Raw genomic sequence first — 23,426 nt, 5'->3', positions numbered from 1 at the left:
TTGCGACGTGACCCTGACGGCCCAAGGCCAGCAGTTCCACTGCCACAAGGCCGTGCTGGCCTCCTGCTCCCAGTACTTCCGATCGCTCTTCTCCAGCCACCCCCCTCTTGGGGGAGGGGTCGGCGGCCAGGACGGCCTGGGGGCCCCCAAGGACCCGCAACAGCAGCAGCAGCAGCAGCCTCCACAGCAGCCCGCGTCGCAGCAGCAGCAGCAGCAGCAACAGCAGCAGCCGCCACAGCAGCCACAGGAAGAACCAGGGACTCCTTCCTCCTCCCCCGACGACAAGCTGCTGACCAGCCCCCGAGCCATCAACAACCTGGTGCTCCAGGGCTGCTCGTCCATCGGGCTGCGCCTGGTCCTCGAGTACCTGTACACGGCCAACGTGACCCTGTCCCTGGACACGGTGGAAGAGGTGCTGTCGGTCAGCAAGATCCTGCACATCCCCCAGGTCACCAAGCTCTGCGTGCAGTTCCTCAACGACCAGATCTCGGTGCAGAACTACAAGCAGGTGTGTAAGATCGCCGCGCTGCACGGCCTGGAGGAGACCAAGAAGCTGGCCAACAAGTACCTGGTGGAGGATGTGCTGCTGCTCAACTTCGAGGAGATGCGCGCCCTGCTGGACTCGCTGCCGCCCCCCGTGGAGTCGGAGCTGGCGCTCTTCCAGATGTCCGTGCTGTGGCTGGAGCACGACCGCGAGACCCGCATGCAGCACGCGCCCGACCTCATGAAGCGCCTCCGCTTCGCACTCATCCCGGCCCCCGAGCTGGTGGAGCGGGTCCAGTCGGTGGATTTCATGCGCACCGACCCGGTCTGCCAGAAGCTGCTGCTGGACGCCATGAACTACCACCTGATGCCCTTCAGGCAGCACTGCAGGCAGAGCCTGGCCAGCAGGTAGGAGACAACAAAGGGGGGGGGGAGATGAAGGGGGGGGGAGCTGGAGAGGCCGAAGGAAGGGGAGGCGGGGGAAAGGGGAGAAAAGGTTAGGCTGGGCAGGAGGCTTCAGCAGATTGGAAACAAATAAAAACAATCCAGATGAGGTGGCCAAAGTTCATCTCAAGAGGCCCTGGAAGGTCAGTAAGGAGCTGGCCTGATAGCATCCTTGCTAGCTAGCTTCAATGCCCCAGGCTCGCCAAATCCCCAGAGTAGAGAAACCTAAGAATTGTGGACTAGGGCTGAAATTGACAGGCAGGTGGGGCCAAAGGCCTGGACAGTTAGAAGTGCAGTTTTGATTCCTTCTAGGCTAGCCCTCCTTCCAACCCTCCAAGAGGGTAGGTCTTAGCCACCTAGGATTTGGTGGCAAGACCTCCACCCCTTCCTCTTTCCTGCCCTGGGCTGGCAGAAGTGTCCAGACACTGCTGACAGAGGAGAGCTCGCATACTTGTTCTATCTTATGGACAAGTCGGTTTTTGTTTTGTTTTGTCTTCACTTTTGTGCTTGAGATCAGCCACCACCTCCCCCACCCCCGGATTTGAACTCCACAATGATTTGCCCATTCGGGTAGCTGTTGAAAATACTATCATCATGTTTTGGCAACTAAACTTTTTTTTTTATGATGTGAGAAGCCTTTTATTAAACTTTAAAAAAAAATAAAGAGCAAAGCAAATGCTTTCAGGGTGATGGAGTGACTATGATGGAGTGGAGGGACTTTCATCTTAAAGAAGAATGTGGTTGAAAACAGGAGTTGGGAAGGAGAGGGAGTAGAGTCCTGTAACTTCAGTTGGTTTGTATGCCTGTCTATGGAGAAGTTAGAAAGCTGTTGGTGCTGGTCTTGCTATGGATTTCAGTCAAAAGGGAGAGAAAAATGATGCCTTTAAAAATGCTACTGAGATGTGAAAGCTGTAGGAATTGGCAAGCCTATTTTATTGGTTACATTTTTAAACCTTTTTTTTTTTTTAATGAGCCCTAGCAAAGGGTTCTTTCTCTTTTTAGAAAAGGGAAACAGTATCCTTTCAGTTTCTCCTGACAAAACATCATGGTTCCAGATGCCAGCCTACTCCAGTCTAAACCACCAAAGTGTTATATTAGGAAAAGTAGACTAGTCTGAAAATCTGCCCATGCGGGTTTTCCCCATGCAGAATGCTGTGGAAAGGATAGAGTACAGTCTGTGCAGCCTTGTGGCATTAAATGCCATGTTTCTACCAGAACTAGGTAACTCAAGTTTTAAGAAATGGAAGATAGTCCCTCCAGTTCTTTAGGTAGCACTAAGGTGAGGTCAACAGGGAAGCTTAAGCAATCTTGAACATGGAATCCTGTAAGCTGATTTTTCCCCCTCTCACATTTGTAGTAGATCAGCTAAAGTATTATGGTGCCCAAAACAATGCAGCAATAGCAGAAGTAAGACTCCAAACCCCTGATGCTCGAACCCAGAGCCCAGGAGTTCAAGGGACAGCTCAGAAAATGTGTTTTTATTTTGTAAGAGTTTTCTTTCATGTATCCAAAGATCAAAATAAGAAATTCAGTGTGATAAGCCAATGTTATGATACCAATGGGAATTATAATTAACACTCTGATTTTAATTTTTGTCATATTTAAATGGCATATAGATAATATTTCACATAGCACATCAGTTAAGAATTGTAACTGTTACAATCATAAATGTCACTATGCTAAACATAACATATATTTTTGTGCATATATATACATATAAATATATATAATCTAGAATAAACTCAGAAACCCAAAGGGATGACAGAATTCAGCTTTCATTTGTCCTAAGAGTAATTTTGCCAGACAAGCTTGGTCAATTCCATCTAATAAATAATTACTGGAGCTCTCAACATACTTTTATATGTAAGTATGTTGAGGACTCAGTGTTAAGAGAGTTGACTTGAAAACTGCAAAATCTATTCCCACCTCCTCTGGATTCAGCACATCAGCTGGGGCCTGCTGGCTCTGTCCTGGTGGATGTCAGAGATACCAGGCTGCCTGGCTCTGTGATGATACCTGCCAGCTTCACTGGGCCACATCATTTGGAGGATATGTAGTGGTGTCTGACCACTGAATGCTGACAAGTGCCATGGATGCTGTAAGAATCTGATACTTCTGTAGGAGTAAGAAAACTATATTTTCCTTTAAAAGAGGAAGAGAGAGAGAGAGAGAGAGAGAGAGAGAGAGAGAGAGAGAGCGCAAAGAAACAGAGATCCTGTGAACCTATTGTTGACATCAGGGTAAAATCATTTAGATTTGCTCCATTCTTAGCAAAACTAAAGCAATTTAAATTGAAGGAGCAAATCACATTGTTCTAATTTTAATTCACTGAAAGGATGCAAAAATAGCCAGCACCATCAACCTTAACTTTAATATAAACGAAAATGCTGTTAGTTGCAACCCACTAGTATTCTTTGAACCCATTTATTATAGCATCAGCATAATATAAAAATGTTTTCCCCAACTTACGTGTAGTTCAACAGGAGCATTGCACATGTTAACCTATTATTATGGAGATTGTATCACTTCCTTTGAAAACAATTTAATTGAAGAATATTCTGTTGATTACTTTTTATCTAACCTGTAATTTTTAGTCTAGATATAAAAGTATTTCTCAAATCCAGAAATGAGAATTGATCAGGGTATTGGAATGAATCTTAAATATCATCAGGAATAACTCCAAGAGAATTAATTTAAGAATATATGTTATCTAGGAAAGATAGGGATCTCAATAAAATAATGATAATTTAAACACAAATATTAAGTAATTTTGAATGTTTATTGTTTAGAATGATAAAGCAGTCGAAGCATGAACTTCTAGTAGAAATACTCGAAACCAATCTAATTTTTTTTCTCTTGTTGCTTGATTTTTCTGAGTATGCTATTTGCACTTGGATTCACATACTATTTTAGCAAACTAAACATTACAATGATAAAATAAAATTTGTAAATTTTTATTCAAATTTTAACTATTAAGTAATGTAAGATGACAAAACTTGGTAAAGGATATAAAGTTTTAGTTAAGAGGGATAAGTTTTAGTGATTTCTTACCCACTATGGTAATTGTTAACAATATAACACATATTTCAAAATTTCCAAAAGGTTAGATTTTTAAACATGCTCATCACAAAAAAATGTGATCCCTAGGTAAGGAGCTACACATATTATTTAGTTTTATTTAATCTTTCTGCAATCTATGAATGTATCAAACCATCACATCAAGCCAAAAAAATTCTAAGAATTTTGCCTAGTTATTCTTATTAATTTTTTAAAGAAATGACAACTATTACGATATTTGAAGTCATTTCTTTTGAAGGTTTCCTCTTCTTATTTCATTTTCATTTTATTGTAACATTATAAAACTCTTAATTTGGAGAAGTACTAATTAAGTTCTTAGAGAAGTTCCTGGAAAAGTCTCTTCTTTTACAAAGCATGAAAATTTAGATTAATAAGCTTACTTGATAGGTGGTAGTTAGTAAATTAAAAAGTTAATATTTAAAGTCTTGTGGTCAAAGTCATAGTATAAGTATCAATACACTGTAGGCAGTTTGTAACTTTTAGTTCAGGAGACTTACAGTCTAAGTTAGCATATCAAATTCAGAAGCTTCTTTTTATTTGTATTTTTGGTTTATAATGCATAATTAAAGAGAAGATCTCAAATCAAACCAACTAGAGGTAGCTAACATTTTACATTGCCATTACACTTCATCCAAAGTAACAGTCAAGAGAGAGCTTACTGAAAGTTGAATAACTTATGATTATGAAATACAAAAGGTTAAGTGTTGAGCTTCACCAGTGATTTATACAATCCAGGCTGCTGTTGCACATAACCAAGTCCCTTGGCGCTTCTCCTGGAAAACATCTGTAAGAGAAAAACATTGAATAAAATTATTGCATTTTTACAGATTTAGCTGCCAGGTAATAAATATTTTACATAGTCCCATACAGAATTTCAATGTCAAAAAATAACATTCTACATAGTAGGAGACTTCCATACAAAGATTCCACTTTCTATGGACCACAGTATATTTTGTCATAAATTAATGATAAAATAGATTTCAATGTCAGGAGGACTAATTACGTATTTACTAGCTACCTATTTAAAGACCCTTTAGAGCTAGGTGCTGGTGCTTCACACCTGTAATCCTAGCTACTCAGGAGGTGACATCTGATGGTCAAGGTTTGAAGTTAACCCAGGCAAGTCCCAAAGACTCTTTTTTTTTCTTTTTTCTTTCTTTCTTTTTTTCTTTCTTTCTTTCTTCCTTTCTTTCTTTTTTGCTGGGCTTGAACTCTGGGCCTGGGTTCTGTCCCTCAGCTCTTCAGCTCAAGGCTAGCACTCTACCAGTTGAGCCACAGTGCCACTTCCGGCTTTTTCTGTTTATGTGGTGCCGAGGAATCAAACCCAGGGCTTCATGCATGCAAGGCAAACACTCTACCACTGGGCCACCTTCCCAGCCCCCAGAGACTTGTATTTTCAATCAATCATCAGAAAGCCAGAAGTAGAGCTGTGGCTCAAGTGGTAGAGCACTAGTCTTGACTAAATAAACTCAAGAACAGTGCTTAGGCCCTGAGTTCAAGCCCCATGCCTGGCACACGCGCGCGCGCGCGCACACACACACACACACACACACACACACACACACACACACACACACACACACACACACACCATTGGATTTCCTAATACACAGCTCCTGGTTTGGGTTCTTAGAAAGTATCTCTTTAAACGTATGACAGTATTTCTTATTGGCTCTCTTCCTGAAAACTGAATAACAACCTAAACAAAGCAAACCTATCTTGTATCCATGCAATCTCCAAATTGTTATTTCCATTTATATCAATTTGATACCCTCAGATTAGAAGTTGTTAGGTAGTTAGCTTTTGTATCAGGAGTTACTCAACCATTCAGAATACAATTTGTTTATTATCTGAAACAAGACCATTGATTACAAAATTATATCACATGTATAAAAACCAAATAATTTTATCCTGTAATCTAAAGGCAATTAAAGAAGATATTAATGCGTCTTGTTGGCATAGAAGACTGACAAATGGACATTTTCAATTTTTATTTCATGCTTGTATTTATTTTTCCTACTTAACATGTTGAGATTAAATTATTAACTAATTTCTAAAATATCTGAATCTTCTAAAAACAGACTCACGAACATTGCCTTGTTTACAACTGCTATTTATACCAGGTGATATTATAAGCACTTTACAATCATGAAATTTTTATGTCTTCATCATTAGCATCATCTTATAGATGCACAGAAGCATTGAGAAGCATTGTGCCATGATTATAAAGCTGAGTCCAGACAGTGGAGCACTTGCATCTATGTTCTTATACAGTGTACTTCCTTCTCCTATGTCTAGCTCTTTGTCATAACTGACCTTAGATTTACATGTAGACTTAAGGCTTTCCTCTTAGGGTAAATAAAAAAGCTGAGGGTTAAATATTAATATATCTGATTTAAAAAGAACCTAAGAAGAAGTTTTGTTCCAGGGATCAGCAGTATTTTTTTCTATAAGAAGACCAAGTAGTAATTACTTTTGACTTTGTGGTCACAGATCTTTGTTGCAATGACTCCATTCTTCACTTGTCATGAAAAAATAGCCATGGATAGTGGATCAGTGGATGAGCACAAATGCGTTACAATAAAGCTGCATTTTTAAGCAATAAGATTCCATATACTTTTCGTATGTTATGAAATATTATTGTTCTGTTTAATATTTTCAACCACTTCAAAGCATAAGGCCCATTCTTAACCTTTAGAGCTGGAAGAATCTGGCTGGATTTCTGCATTAGGCCATGGTTTTCTAACCTCTGTTTCAAGTACTTCGGATGCATAAGTGAACAAAAGAGACCCCAAACAAAATCAGAGTTCCAGAATAAGACTGAAGACTTTTAGTAGTGATCCCATAGTAAGACGAAATTAAAATAAGGAATGAGGTAGTTACTCATTTTGCAACCATTCTTAAAGACTTATAATGTAGCATGATCGGTAATCAAGAGTAGCTTAAATATTGTTCCTAATGATTAACCGTTACATTTTAGTCATTTCCATTAGGGAAACCTAATCAGCAAGTCTGTTTAACTCATTGTTTTTTGAGATTGGTACATATCCAGCGTTCTAATACACACATATTGATACATAAATATATTTATTTAAATATACATACCTACTAGAATATATATTTAAATATATTTACATATATGCATATAAATTGGAAGGGACTGCTATCCCGTGTTCTAATTGCCTTGATCAAAAGTCAGCTGTTGTGGGATTTCTGATATCAGAATTAATCCATTAAGTTGAGATTACATTGAGTGTGACTTCAGATCCTTCTTGCCTAGGTAAGTAACCCTGGAGAAGCATTCATTCTATTGCAGATTTGTTTCATGTGTGGGTTTCCCTACTGGACAGAGACTTCGCTGAATATTTGTAAGCAAAGCATTTAATTCAGTGCCTGGCTTTGATCCAAAAATGTGAGCTTAATATGAATTATTATTTATAAGTGCAATTGGAATAGACCCCTGAGATTTGAATTCACACAGCAATTTAAAAAAGTGAAGTCATAGCTCAAGTGGTAGGGTGCTAGTCTTTTGCAAAACAAATCAAGAAAGATTTTTTTAGGCAATGAGATGTTTGAGGACCTGAGTTCAAGCCTTACCACCAACACAAAAGCAAAAAAGCAAAACAAAAAACCCACAGCAAATTTAATATATAAAAATAGCTGTAATTTTAAAGATGACTATAGTCACAAACATATGTATGTGTATATACATCTTTATAGTCACAAACATACTATTAACCATTATTTTCCATAATAGCAAGAGCTATCACTAATTTTGCACCTACTAGAAGCTTAACATATTGCTCATATTGCTTGCAATTGTTTAGAACTCTTTTAGCTTTTTTAAAGGTTAGAAAACTGAGGCTCATGGATATGTACTTTGCAATCAACCAAATGGTGTATTAACAATATTTATTGTCTGCAAAATATACACTTGTTGTGAGTGTATATTGTAGACATGGGACCTACAAGCATCAAACACTAATTTATACTTGGTACATATTTATTCTACTGTACCACAGAAGTAATTCAAGTTTCTACCTTCTAATCTTCTTAAGCTACAAGAAGAGAATGAAAATACACTACGGATTGGCCTACCAGATTTAATCATTCATTTTCATACATAGGGGATTGAATAGTGTGATTGCTTAGAACTAGAATGAACTAATCTATTTTAATTATTTAAATAAATAAATATTAAAACTTTTAGTTTAACTGTGGGAAAAAAGAACAAAAGATTAAAGTTTGAGGAAGTGGTGCTGTAGCTCAAGTGGTAGAGCGCTCGCCTTGAGCTGAAGAGCTGAGGGACAGCGCCCAGGCCCAGAGTTCAAGCCCCGTGACCAACCAAAAAAAAAAAAAAAAAAGATTAAAGTTTGAATTTGAACTGAAGTCATGTTCCTTGGATTATGGTGGGCTGAAGTACTACACAGGCTATTAGCTTGTTTCTGTGCCAACAGGACACTATTAATGTTGGCGGTATTTTCACATTGTACAGCAATCAGAACTATGAAAGCATCTGTATATTTTAATAACATAAGATTCCTTTCATTGGAAATATATTCTGTTGATTTCAGGAAAATTATTTTTAACCTTTGTCATGCCATGAATGTTTCTGTCATTCATCTAGAAGTGGAAAAAGTAAATTTATTTTCTGTGCTCTTTCCATTACCTACAAAGATATGCCATGATGAATGAATTACCAGTAACAATCTTTTGTAAAAAATAAATATAAAGAAAAAAGAAAATACTATTTTAATATAGGCAAAAATTAGAATGATTTGTTTTAACAGAGTATGTTTATTTATCAGAAAGATTTATCTGTTCATGAAAAGTATTAATGGGAATGGGACTGGAACTAGACTCAACAGTGAAAGCAAAGCAGAATGGTACTACTGAAAGCTGATACTAGTGAGGAATTAAAAGAGAGAAAATAAATCATAAGACTGTGAAAAAAGAAGAAAAATGAGCAGTAAGTAAATGCAAGAAAATATAAGAAATCAAAGAAATTATTAAGAATTGGACTATCTGAAAAAGAACAGAGAACTAGCAGAAGAATAAATAGACAAGAAAATTCCAGAAATTAGGAGTTCAATATTTGTTGAACAGATAAAACAAGTCAAGAATTATTTAAATCACTATATCCTCAATCTTACATAATTTAGACTTAGCATCCATTCAAAAGAAGAAAAACTCAGTCATAGAATAATATAGGTAGGCATCAGTGGCTTGCACTTGTAATCCCAGCTGCTCAGGAGGCTGAGGTCTGAAGATTCCAGTTTGAAGCCAATCAGAGAAAGAAAGTTTGTGAGACTCTTATCTCACATAAGCACTATAATAGCCAGAAATGGGGCTTTGAGCAGGGAAAAAAAAACCCTCAAGGACAGCACCAAGGCCCTGAATTCAGGCCCTAGAACCAGAACAGAACAGAACAAAACAAAAAAAGAAAGTGAAAGAAAAAGAAAACAATATTACAAAGAAAGATCAATTATGGCATCTAGTATAATTCTATCCAGTTCAATAATTGTAGATGTATAATTTGAGTTAATAAGACATTTAAGATTTTTTATTCTTGTGCTAAAGTAATGCAATAGTTACAGAAGTGTTCAAAAGTTTCAGCCTGTTTAGCCATGAGTAGAAAATAAAAATATAACTGTAAAAAGACTGCCTTCACTCCCATGCAATCTGAGTAGGCAATACATCTAAGAAGCTAGGAGAGGCTCACAACCTCATATGGTTTTGTTAAACTAGTGCCCATGATTATGTTACACCACAGTGAAAATGTTCAGTTTGCCATTAATAAAAAGATAACACTGTGCTATTTAGGAGACAAGTTCTGAAGCATCTCAGATTAAAGACAGCCCAAGCATACACAGGAGACACCTTCCCAGCCAATAGGCATTTTCATCTTAAACATATGAGAGGGTAAGGTCAGGAGGACTGCCATCCCAGGACACCCAGGGCAGAAAGTTAATGATGCTACTTACCAGTGTAAGAAGCTGGGTGTGGTGGTGCATACCTATCATCCAATCTATGAGGAAATCTTAAAATAGGCCAATTATGGTCCAAGCCTGGGCCTGGACAAATATGAATCCTTGTCTCAAAAGCAGTGCATAAAAGGGCAGGAGGTATGGTTTACCAGTGAAAATTTTCCTAGAAGCACAAAGTGCTGAATTTAAGCCCCAGCACCAACACCACCCCTCACTCCACCCAGACCCCCAGAAAACACTAGCTATGCTCTGGAATATTCCTCAACTTTGTATTGATCATAAGCTGTTCACAAGCTCTGGGCTGGGCTGGATTCTGAGGTAGAGTTGGAGAAAGAAAGAGAGGGGGGAAAGAAAGAGAAAGAAAGAAAGACAGAAAGAGAGAGAGAGAAAGAAAAAGAAAGAAAGGAAGGAAGGAAGGAAGGAAGGAAGGAAGGAAGGAAGGAAGGAAGGAAGGAAGGAAGGAAAAGAAAGAGAGAAAGGAAGGAAGAAGGAAGGAAGGAGAGAAAGAGAGAAAAAAGGGAAGGGGAGGGAGGGAGGGAAGGGGGAAGGAAGGAAGGAAGGAAGGAGGGAGGGAGGGAGGGAGGGAGGGAGGGAGGAGGAAGGAAGGAAGGAAGGAGGGAGGGAAGGAGGGAGGGAGGGAAGAAAGGAGGGAAGGGAGGGAAGGAAGGAGAGGAGGAAAGGAAGAAGAGAGGGAGAGAAGAAAAAGAGAGGAAAGAAAGAGGAAGAAGAAGAAGGAGGAGGGGAAGGGTAAGAGGAGGGAGAAGGAGATAAACATTTTCTAGGGAGTGTACAGAAATGGCACTCCATATCACACAAGCTGTCTGCCTTGTAGAGGTTCAAGCACCACAGAGATAAATTCTACAAGTCAGGATTTTTTTAGTTGAACCACAAACAGAAACAAGATATGCATGGAAACCATAAACCTAAATGAGTGGCCTAACTTGTCTTGTGTCAGTAAAATGGATTCGTAATGATAATGCTTCTATAATGATAGATCTACTTAGGGTTAGGGTAAAGGTATTGAGGGGGAATAACTAAAAATAAAATCCTTTATAATATTGATGGATTATTGATTTTAAAAGGTACTTCAAGCAAATGTTACCTGAATTTGCGTTTAGCTACCAATAAAAGTCTAGGATATATCTGTAATTCCTCTGCAGACACAAAAATAATCAGGCATCTCTAAGACCCAAGGGATGCACTTGAAGAATCCTGAAGGTGAAACCAAGGGCACTAGGAAAAAGTGGGAAGTAAGAATTGTTAAGGGCTTTCCACAACTTGTATTTAATTCTCCAAGAGAAAATTATACTCTTTTTTACATTTGAAAAAAAAAACCTTTCATTTTTTCCGTTCATACAAAGGGTCACTCTTCTTTTTAATTGATACAATCAAACTCAGAACCTTTTTGTGAGTGTGTGTGTGTGTGTGTGTGTGTGTGTGTGTGTGTGGCTTCTGCTCCCAAGAACCTCCCAGATACAAACGTCTGGCTTCTTGGGTCCCAAAGAGCCTGTGAGCAGGGCTGGTAAATTGCACCTGCGCAGGGACTCTGAACTTCTCAGAGCTCAGCTGGGCCACCGTATGGAGTTTGGCTCACTGGAGGCTGCAGAGAAGTGAACTGAAGAATTACAGTCGGTTTCACTTCCCTGCCTTATGTGCCTTCAGGTGCCTCTGAAGACAGGCGAGGCCAGTGAAATGGAGAGAAAGGGAGAAGAGAGAAAGCATCAATATCTGAAAGAAGGAGTCATTTAAAACCCAGAGGCATTGTAGAAAAATGTGGACAGTTGACTGCATGTATGTGTGTGTGTATATATGTGTGTATATACCTAAAAAGTATACATTGTCAGTTGCTAGCTTCTAGTTAATGTACAGTTATTTCAGAGGCATGTGCTCTTATCAGATCAAGGCCCATTATACTTGTGGTTTGGGATGATCGTCAGTTCCTAGACTGGTAAAAAGAAAATAATGTTATTTATAAATCCTGCTTAAAGCAAAGCTGCTGCATACAGCTGTCTGGACCCTAATGTTTAGCATCTGTACAACTCTCCACACCAGAGCATCCTGTGCAGAGGAAGGGAATGAAAGAGGGAATGCAAAATCTGTGAGTCTGAGAAGGAAACTTGGAAAGAAACAGTCATACTGTAAGATATACATTAAGCCCTCAGCACTTCCTATTTGGTGTGCATTAACAGGGGTTCATTGGTACGGTGAGGCACCCCAGTCAGTCTGGGTGTATCACAGAGGCTGAAGTGTATGCCTAGCAGCACGGACCAATTTGGTGGGATGGTTACTATAGCAACTGTACCATCACTGTCAGTGGCAGTTTCTGTAATCTTCCTCTCTTAAGGCTTTCAGAAGCATTCACTCCAAAATGACAAGGGAAGAACAGAGCGATGTAATCAGAGGTACAAATAAAAAAAGTTAAGGCTATAATGCAAATATCTTAAACAGTTCTATTGCATAGTTATTAAGACTGAAATGCCAGGCAGATGTGGGTTGAATTTCCACCTCAACCATTTACAAGCTGTCTCTCTTTAGGTAATTTACTTAACCTATTTTCAGATACCCAGCTTACAAAATGCACATAACAATACCCACTTCTGCAGTTGTTAAAGTTCAAAATGTACAACACTTCATTTAAAGTCTGGCTGAGAATTGTTATTAATCAATGGCTTTTATGTTTATAAGGATACTTCTATTTAGGCCTAATTTGCTGCTCCTTTCATTTGGTAGGTAAGATTCCTAATTCCATTTCATTTGATATTCTAGATTGCATTCCCTCAACCCAAGTCCCAGTGCTGTACTGACAGTGATAATGCTTCTGCTAGCATTTTCCATTTTATCCACTTTAAGGGCTCACATTATATTCATTTTAATCCACCTTTGAGTCATCTACAGATTCCACGCTAGTTCTGGAGTCTTCCCCAGTCTCTTTGTTTGGTCATGTCAGTAATCAGAAAAGTTAGAAAAGTTATGGTAGATCCACCTTGAACAGTTTTATTGAATTCTAATTTATGCACTATACCGCTTGCATTTTTTTTGCCAGCTACAACTTTCATTTTTATAGTGTGTATTTCAATGGTTTTCGTATATAATGCAGCAATCACTATTATTAAGTTTAGGACATTTTAGTCACCTATTACCCCTCCCCACAAAAAGTAATCTATACCTGTTAGCAATCTCATTTTCCTACCATCAGCATCATCTCCCCTTTCCAGCCCTAGTCACTAATCGATGTTCTCCTTCTTAGATTTGCCTATTCTGGATTTTTTTTGCAAGAATCATACAATATGCAATCTTTTTTATTTGCCTCTTTCATGTAGTTATAATATTTAAAGTTTCATCCATGTAATAGCATAAAACAGTATTTCATTCCTTTCATGTCTCAATAATAATCACTACATGAGTACCCCAAATTTTATTTACCCATTAGTCTATGGACACAGGTTATTTCTATTTTTTGCTGTTATGAAGTATGCTGTTACGGTCATCCATGTACTAATTTTCTTTTGGACATATGTTTTCATTTCTCTTGAGTATACATACCTATGAATAGAATTGCTAGAGTTGCTGGCTCGGATGGTAATTCAGTTAGCATTAAACAAATGGTTAACTTTTGTAGGAACTGCCAGATGGTTTTCCAAAGCAGCTGCACCATTTTGCATTTCCACCAGCAGAGGAAGAGGTTCCAATTGCTTCAACCTCACCAACCTGTTTGTTTGTTTTTTCATTATAAGTATTATATTGGGAGAGAAGTCTTTCCTATCTTCTCACATTTTCCTTTTTCTTTTTTGCTAATCTTTCTGAGCATCTTTCAATGTGCTGGTTAAGATAGACAATAGATGATAGATAGAGAGACAGATAGATAGAAGGAGATGATACATAGATAGAAATGTCCACTCACATGCTGTTTTATTTAGTTGCTTAATTTGGGCTTTTTCTCCTTTCTTTTCTTCTTTTTTGAGTGTGAGACTAGGACTCAAACTTGGTACCTGGCACTTTCATTTATTGTCTGGTGCTCTACCAGCTAAACTGTATTTCCAGCCCCTGTTTTTATATATTATTATTTGAGTTGTAATATTTCTTAAGCACTTTTAGAAAGGTTCCTATTGTTTCTAAGTCATAGCTGGGGCTATATTCCGCAGGAACTAAGTGCTCTTTTGAAAACAAGATAAAGGAAATGCATGCAAATATATAGTGAAAATTTTTCTAAGTAAATTTATATGAGGCACAGGAGTAATAAAAATCTTGACGTGGGATGTGACAGAGAAAAATATTTATGATTGACATTTTATGTTGTTTCTTCTTTGTGTGGTTATTTTGGCTTTGTTGACATGGGCATTGTATTTTTCAAAAGTTAGTTTGAACTTGGACACATAATTCTGTTGTTTAAAATTATTTTATTACACAGCCTGGCATCAGGCTGTAATCCTAGTTACTCAGGAGGCTGAGATCTGAAAATAGTTCAAAGCCTGTGAAATGCTTATCTCCAATTAGCTGCCAAAAAAGCCAAAAGTGGAGCTGTGGGGCTCCAGTGGTAGAGTGCTAACTTTGAGCAGAAAAACTCAAGGACAGTGCCCAGGGTCAGAGTTCAAGCCCTAGGATCCACACATACAAAATAAGTAAATAAATAAATATTACTGAAGCTTAAAAGTTCTTAAAGGTAATTAAGAAGTAGTTTATCCAACCATATCTATGTAATAATAATTCTAAGGAAATAGGTGAATTGTTTGACTGCCAAGACAGTAGGAACTCAGAAGAACCACTGCAGAATATGAAACATGTCAAAACAAGAAAAAACAAAAACAACAGTAATATGCAACAACAGAAATAAATATCTGTGTTAATAGTGGTGAGGAAGTGTTTGTGGGGGATGGGCAGGAAAGAGCTGAGCACAGGATTGTCAGCCATGGCTGGGATTCAGCAAGGGTTTCAGTCACACATAGCCCCAAGGCTGATTCTAACATGGAAAAGCTAAATTCATCATGAAGAAGACTTGTGTGGGTTCATCTTGCCTTTGTGTTTCTGTGTCTTTTCAGTTTTTCACAGAGACCCAACCTATCTCAGGCTCTAAACAAAAAAAAAAAATTAGTCTGGCTACTCTTAGCATGTTAAGTTTTGTTATTTCACTCCTTTGACTTAGGGTTCCTTGATGTGGAGAATGATCAGCAGATCAATTTCAAGGCCTCATGATGATGCTTCTGGACAGAAAAATGTCCATTTTGATAATGAATTACTAGGAACAAACAATTTTCACTTCCTGTTAAAAGGATTATATCACCATTCTATAACAAGCTGACTCTCAGGGCCACCATCCCAACTTCTGGTGCTAAGTGGCAGGAATTTTAGTGAAGATTTCTTTATCTGTATATTCAAAGGGTACAAGATGTAAATCAAAAGGAAATATCTTTATTGTTTTAGGAGCATGATGCCAATAGATGCTAAGAAAGCAGTTAATCTCTTAAAATCACTCAGGTTTAGTTATTATTGTTTTGTGGGCATTTTGTCTGTGGAAGCTATAGACCTATAGAGAACACACCTAATTCTAACTGTAAAACACCTAGGATCCTGATACATTTCAAAGGAAACAGAGAGTAGAAACACCACCTTCAATACATTCAAATAAGTTTAAGGCTTGACATTTCTGCCAAATTAGGGAGAAGCCAACTGAGCTAGTAGCAAGTAGTCTAGGTAGCAATTGATGTCATCCTCCATACCAAGAAGGAGTCCTTGGAGCCTTCTGTCAATGGAATCAAATGAATAGTCCAAGTTCTAGAAAGCCACAGTCTCTGTGACTTAGAAAGAATAATCTTATCCTAGAAAGAATTTTTGTACAGACTGCTGTTTCAAATAAATTCTGAAAGTCTAAAGCAATTCATGTCTGTAGCAATATAAAGTCTACTTCATGAGTGTCACAAAAGCTCTTGGCATCACTATGTATGTTCTTATGCTGCCTAGTTCTTCTCTCCTCCTCTGCAACATTGTTGTCCATTAACATTTACTTACTGCATAGGTAACAGACCCTGAGAACCAAAAAGGGGAGTAAATAAAGAGCCTGACTCCAAATGTTCCATATTCTCCATCCAGAGTGCAGTTGATAGGGAACATTAAAACACAGCCATTGTGTGGGCAATTGTATACATTTCACCCTAATGGCTCTTTCTAGAATGTCAGTTCCCAAAGTGAGGTATTCATGGGTCCTTCTCAGGCCCTCTCTTAATGATCAGACAGCTGTAATAAAGAGAGCTGTGTTCATCTGCCTGGGATACCACAACAGAACATCACTGACTAGGTGATTGGAGGCTGCAAGTTCAAGACCAACATGCCTCTAGCCCAGGCTTCAGGAGCAGCCTTTCCCAGTTTTCTTGCCTTCTGGTTGGGTGCTCATGTGGTTTTGCCCTGGGTTTGTGTAGAAACACATTTCACGTCTCTTCCTCTTCCTACAAGGTTACCAATCCTGCTGGTTTATTCCCCCACTCTTTTGCCCTCATTTAACCTTAATGCCTCCTTAAAGGTACATACACTACACATCACAATGAAACTTACCTCAATAGCCAAGAATAGACACAGGGAACTAAGAAACAGGCTAGGAGCAGTAATTGAAGTGTTATTTTTTTAAACAAGCTCTACACTAGCACAATCACATGACCAAATATTAAGATAATAGTGTCTCTTTTGGTAATATAGAAATAGGAAATGGGAAAAAAATGCAGGCTGTTTTTCTTCAATTCCAGACAATACTGCACAAAACAATTCTCTTGACAATCAATCACATTTTTATATAATGTATCTTCCTCAGCTCCATCTAAATACATTGATCTGGAATGTGATGCTAAGATCCTGCATATTTAATAAAAAATCCCTGGAAATTCTGTTATCAGTGGATTTTGGACTATATTGAAATCACAGAATGAAAATAATGGTTTCAGTTTTTATTTGCTACATCTGTAGAGAAGAGAAGAAAAACTACTAACAGTAATTTATTGATGGATAAATTCTGGGAATATTTGTTACAAAGAAAGAAAGATTTGCTACAAAGAGGAAATCTGATTAATTAACATGAGAAAAAGAGAAATGAATCCTAGAGAACTTTATTGGAATTACTAGTCTCTAGGAGACCTATTGTCTAATGATGAAAGCTGATACCTACTGCAGTCGAGAATTTGCAAGATAATTCAAGCCACCAGGTACCCTGTCTCCAATTCCTCTTTAGGAATGCAGTCAACTTTCCCAGGTTAATGAGTTACTGCATGTTAAAGATCTGATGATTTAAAGTATATTGCCATGGACTGACAGGGTCTCAGAGGATTCTGAATGTACTTTCAGAGGGGGATGTAGGAGGGCCCCTACTTTGGAGCCCCGAAGTTAGGGTTCTCTTTGGCACTGTCACCCTTCCTGGGTTGGTGAAGCAGCAAAGAGCAGAAAGAACTGGCCCACTACTGGGAGGGAAGGGAAGAAAGGGGAAGATAAGAGATTCCTATTTCACCCTTCACAGTAGGAGTGTCCCTAAGCTGGATCCCAGAAGCCACACCTCATTGTCTGCACTGCTCATAACCAGGGCGTCTGCCTGCCTTACTCCCTGGCTGAAGATCACCCCAACATAAGAAGTGCTCCTTTCTTTATCTTAGCCCCAGGATAACATAACAGAATTATTCCTTCCCTAAACAAAAGGTCTAGGAAATTCTTTTTCTTGCAGATAGTCATTTGTTGCTAGGATAGTCCAGGAAAAGCCTGGAATAATGTATCTAGTTACTTACCAACTTTTCTTGCTGTCTCTGTGACTCAGTGACTCTGCAGTGCTTCTCCAACTGAAAAATGCTGGCTCCAGGTTCCTCTGAGTCAGCTTCAGTTTCACAGAGAGGAATCTCTCTGGACTTAGAGTCCTGGATAAACCTGGGCTGTAGGTCACACTGTGGGACCTGATGGAGTTTCTTCCTTTGGAATGGTATTTTGTTCAAAGATGAACTTTGACGGTTCTAAGATTCTTCTTGGTAGGATATGCTGTATCCATCTGAACTTGCATTTTCATTATCATTCTATGATTGTGGGTCTAAAATGTCTTTTTTTTCTTGTGCAGCAGGTAAGACTGTTTCCTCAGATTGGGAGGTCATGCATCTCTTCCAAAAGCCAGACAGATGAGAGGGAAAGAGACAGAGAGAAGTCTCAGTCATGAGATTGGTTTTCAAGGAGACACAGAGTCCTCTTGATACTGGGTTTTGTTCGGTGTTTAAATGCATTCTTAGGGTAAGAATGATACTTTGTCTTCTTTTGCCATGAAGTTACATGGAACTTAATGGCTCTTTTGTGAAGGAGAAGATCCTCTTGCACACAAACCATGGTTGTCCCCACCAGCTAGTCAGTAGCAAATGTGTGAGCTAGTGAGCGTGAGACTGCCTCCTGATTCCAGATAGGAGGCTTAGTCTGAGAACTTGACACAAGACTTTCTTCCAGGGATGGGGGTAGGATTAATGAAGTGCTATTGCCATTGTAGTTTATGTTTTTCAGGGAAAAATAGGTGCTAAGCATTAGGTATTAGAATTAGAGATTATATAGATAATTAAGCAGAGATGATATGCAGCTACTTCTAGTGACAAAATAAAACCTTAATCTGGAAGTGAGAGAGAAGGTAAATGTAACGAGTATGATTTGGCTGAGCCATTGTCTCTCAGGATGTACAGGACCAAAATAAATAGAGTCCAGTAAAATGTCACAGCCAATCATAAACTAGACCACCCTGGCTCTTGAGTTTATGATTTGTGATTTCGGTTGGATTAGCTAGGCTTCTTTGTCATAGCTGCCTCTGATGTCATCGACCAGTTGACAAATTTAGAGTCTGAAAGAAGAATGTAGCAGGAGCAAAAGCAAACTGTCTAATCTGTATGCTGAAGGACTCTGTCATGTTCTGGAATGAGAAACTCATGGAGAACTCTGTGAGTTACAGCAGCTTAAATTAGGAGTAGAAGAACAAGAAGATGGTCAGTTATACTTTCGAGGTATAAAGACACAGCCAAAAATGATGTTGATCTTTGCCAAGTATAGCACTATAATCCCAGCACTACGGAAATTGAGGCAGGAAGACTACAACTTTGAAATCAGCTTAAGCTACGTAGTCAGACCCGATCTACAAACAAACAAAATAATAATAATAACAAACAACCAGACCTAAATATGTCAGTTTTCCCATCTCCACACATACAGATGGCAGAGTTAGACTTTGTTACAAAATATAGATGACCTACGGCTGGTAACATGTGAGATAATTTTATGTGCCGCCTAAGAAACCATTTAAAAATGTATTTTAGCAATTGTGTATTACTATAATTGAACATTACTGAAAAGTAAAAGACAATTTAGAATGGCTTAGTAGTAGATACCTATAATCCCAGCTACTAAGGAGGCAGAAGTAGAAGAATAAAGATGAACTATAATCTTTTAAAAGCCCTGTTCAAGTGTGAAATTTTAAATAAAATATGAAATGAACAATATCATAACATGTAGATATGGTAAAATTCCTGAAGGTCTCTGCTTTGTTAGTAACTCAGGTTTAATGAACATTTCCCTCCATCATGGGCAGCTCCATTTGTGGGAGAGAGATACGTAAAGATAAAGAGAAAGGCAAAGATGGGATCAATGAAAAGCAAATTCTTTGGTCATGTTCAAGTCAGAACACACACAAAAAAATGCAGCCATTAGGGACAGTGCAGAATAAAGGTAGCAGGTTCCATTTGGAAGTAGTGAACACACAGAGGGTCCAGTCCATGGTCAGTTGGCCCCAGGGCCCTGTGATAAGGCAGTACATCCTGATCAGCAATATAAGGTAGAAGTCAATCACCTCAGGGCAGTTTGTGAAAGAGAGGAAAAGGGCAGCATCCTGCAATGCCCTAAGTGGGTAAACTTCCAGTGACCTAAAATGATTCGTTAGACTTCACTTCTTAAAGAGACCTATCACCTTCCAATAACATTAAACGAGGTCCACGCCTTTTACATGGCCACTGGAGGATATTCTAGGTTCAAGCTGACTTGCTCTGAGAGCAGGCGGAAATAAAGGATACAATCTGTGACATACTCCTAGAGAGTGAGCTTGCAAGTGACTATTGCCCTTGCCATTTGTTTGTTCTTTTCCATATAGTTGTTTTGTTCATACAGTGAGCCCTTTTGAGCATTTACTATGTGCTAAGCCACTTCTGTGAGATCAGAAAAGTTGCCATTGTGATATAATCAAATACATTTCAGCGTGACTGCCATCTTAAGAAAACTAGATATTGCCTACCACACAGCCAGAATCATAGAAGAGGAAGATGATGACACTAACACCTGAGAGTCACAGCAGAGTCCTGTGAAAAAACTCTAGACATATTCCTGTGTGGAATGGAGAAAATAAAACTCATCCTTAGGCACTGGAAAAGGTGCCCAAGTCCTCTTTCCTCTAGTCTTTCATCTGTTAAATGGGGATAATGATACTTTGTGTTTACCTACCTCAGAGAGGCATTATCAGGTCTATTTAAAGGCTCTTCCCATGAAAGCTACTGTGTAATTACCAAGAACAGCTATGATAAAGAAACCTAAGTACAACAGCAAATCAGCTGGAACAAATTCTCAAGGGAGTTTACTTCTCGGGAAAAATTTAAGAAAAAGGTAGCAGCTTTCCTTTGGGGACCTCTGGGTACCATGATGGCTGGAAGTTTCGGGAAGGTTAGCTGACTATGGAAAACCCCCTCTTGGCCAAGAACTCAGATCTTCCTTTGCTGACTTTTTCCTCAAGGTCTTAGCAATTCCCATCTCATATTCTTCTTTCAAAAAAAAAAAAAAAAAGCAAACATTTTTTTCTTAATCTTGATGCTTTTGTAGGTGAAATAAATTTCAAGCAAGGTAAGCATTATCTGCATGAGAGGAAAAGAGAAAGAAAAGGCTGGTTATAATATGGGGAATATGTATTTTATGGATGATAGGTAGTTGAAAATTCTTTGAAGTTTTATAAGAAGAGAACCGAGGGACTTATGTACTTTAAAGTTTGGTGATTACCTAACCACCTTAATGGACCAAATTGGCAGCAGAGAGTGAGTAGATTGAATTTATGAATAGGCTCTGGGTCAATACCATGGTTCAGAAGTTCAATGGTTGTTTGTTTGTTTAACTTGCTTATTTAGTAAACGTTCTATTTATAAACATATGGTAACATATGGTATCTGAAAGGCATCTAAGTAATAAAAATTTCAAAACTCCAAAGACTGTTTTCAAGTGAGTGCTTTATAAGGTTAATAATTCTGCATAATAAGAATTACTGTCATTTATCAATTAATTACTATGAGAACTACACCATATTTTTCATATGTAACCCAGATATGAGCGAGATGCTTTCTAGATTTCCTAAAAGTGCTATAAATCTTTCCAATCATATGGTCTATAGAAATCCAAAATCCATTGCTGTTGACTAAATGTATCACCAGCCCCTCAAAAATTCAAATGTGAAACTCTAGAATCCCTTTAAAAATAGTCTATGCACTATGTTGACAATGAACTGTACAAATTGTAGGTGGAGATGAGAGGGGAAAAACTAGAGGAGAGTGAAGAAAGGGATGACATTGTTCAAAAAGAAATGCACTCTTTATGACTTATATAATTATAACCTTCTGTATATCACTTTTATAATAACAATTAAAAGAATTAAATAAATAGAGTCTGTGGGAGATAATTAGGTCACAAAGCTGAACCTCTGCTGGGATTAGGGTCTTCATAAGAAGCGACAAGAAAGATCTTGCTTTTTCTTCTCACAATCTCTCCTACCATGTGAGACCATAAACCAAAAGCTGGCTCTACGCAGGAAATAATCTAGTACTTTCCAAATTCCAACAAGGAGATAAATTGGTTAAGCCAACCAGTCTGTGGTGTTTTTGTTCTAGTCTCCTGGGTACGTTGAGACAACCATTTTCATGTCTATGAATTTCTGAGCACTTGTGTTTTCCTGTCCTTGTCTATCCTCCAGGCTGCTCTCACACTGCTATCCTACAGAGGTGGAACTGCCTTTTATAAAATCTGTGGATATCTTGTGTTTAGTCAAGTCCACTGAGATTGGAAGGTCAAGGGAAAGTGTCATGACTTCTGATCTTCTCCAGCCTCTCTCTAGAGGATTATGCTGAAAGCATTAATTTCTTTTCTCTCTCCATGGAGTAGAGAGACTAACTGTACAAGGTCTCCGTAGCAGAAAGCATCTTTAATTGCCAGTAGGGCATGTCTGGCTCCAGGAGGTGATTTTGTTTGCAAGTAGAAACTGTACACTTTCCCATTACACTTTAATGACTTCATTTTCACTTTGAAACATGGTTGTGAGAAGCTATAATCATTCGTCTTTTATAGATGAGGCAACTAAGACAAAGACTCAACCCTGGGACACAAAGATAAGTCCTGGTAGGAAGAAGACTTAAAGCAAAGGAGTTAACTCTTGACTTGAAATTAAGTTGGTTTTGAAAGATTGACTACTCACCTCTACGTCCCTTCTTTAAAACTTCATTTTACTCTCAAAACTTCATTTCAAAGTTATATCCGTAGATCATGATTAAAGATATATGTAAGGAAACAGAAAGTAAAAAATATCTCAGTGATTTAGGATCATTTCAGAAAGAAGATATTAGAGTAATGAAGAATCTAAACAATGGCATTGCGACCCTTTAATACTTCTAAGTAATAAAAATGGAATGGTTACACTGATGATAACTGTTGATACTGATGGGAGCTAGCATTTATTTTGTACTATTTTGAATGTTTAATATATATTATTTCATTTAATCCTAAAAAATTAAAGAAGCTTCTTTAATGTATGTGTCTTCAGTCTGTTGCTGTCCCTACTTTGTAAGTAATGTTAAAGAAGGAAAAGAGGCTAGCAGAGCATGATCACAAAAGAGGGGAAAGGGCTTCCTACAATAGCTGTGAGGTCTGTGCCCTAAGGAACTGGGCAATCTGCTTTAGTTAGGAATCATGAAGATGCAATGATATACCCAAGTGGATGGAATTCAGTACCATTCAGAACAGGGAATTTCCTCCTTGTGCTACCCACTAGTCTTTAGGCTAGTACCTGGAACGTAGTAGGTACTAATAATGAATAAGTTGCAGCCAAATGTGTAAGTCAAAAGCAGACACAAAAACCTTAAAATAAGCAATCATAAATAGATAGCAATGGGTAATCTTTTAATTTGGGCAGGTACAGAGCTGGAAAACTTGGATTGAAAGCTTTGCTTGATTTTTCAATTTTTTATTTACCTCTATCAGGGCTGTACCCTCGACTTTTATATTCTTGGCGGGTGTTCTACCACTTGGGGTATACCTATAGTTTGACATTTTGCTAATGAGTTGGAGATGACGTCTCAGACTTTGCTGCCTAAGATGGTTTTGAACTTAGATCCTCCAGATCTCAATCTCCTGAGTAGCTAAGATGAGAGATGT

The 23,426-nt window shown here is 38.4% G+C and overlaps 1 protein-coding gene across 3 annotated transcripts in view; it reads left to right on the top strand.

The window, feature by feature from the left end:
* The window catches only part of Klhl14 (kelch like family member 14), a 102,220-nt gene that overhangs the window by 3,094 nt on the left and 75,700 nt on the right, over nucleotides 1–23,426 (top strand). For all 3 annotated transcript variants that reach the window (XM_042675222.1, XM_042675219.1, XM_042675221.1), the window contains exon 2: nucleotides 1–891. This exon is cut by the window's left edge and continues 138 nt beyond it. In XM_042675222.1, coding sequence (XP_042531156.1) covers nucleotides 1–891 — 891 coding nt within the window. The remainder of the gene's footprint in view (nucleotides 892–23,426) is intronic.

Source organism: Dipodomys spectabilis, unplaced genomic scaffold (genome assembly GCF_019054845.1).
Source record: "Dipodomys spectabilis isolate Male_0828 unplaced genomic scaffold, ASM1905484v1 ptg000024l, whole genome shotgun sequence".
Lineage (NCBI taxonomy): Eukaryota > Metazoa > Chordata > Mammalia > Rodentia > Heteromyidae > Dipodomys > Dipodomys spectabilis.
Note: the sequence above shows the minus strand (reverse complement) of the source record. Positions and strands in the feature narration are given on the sequence as shown.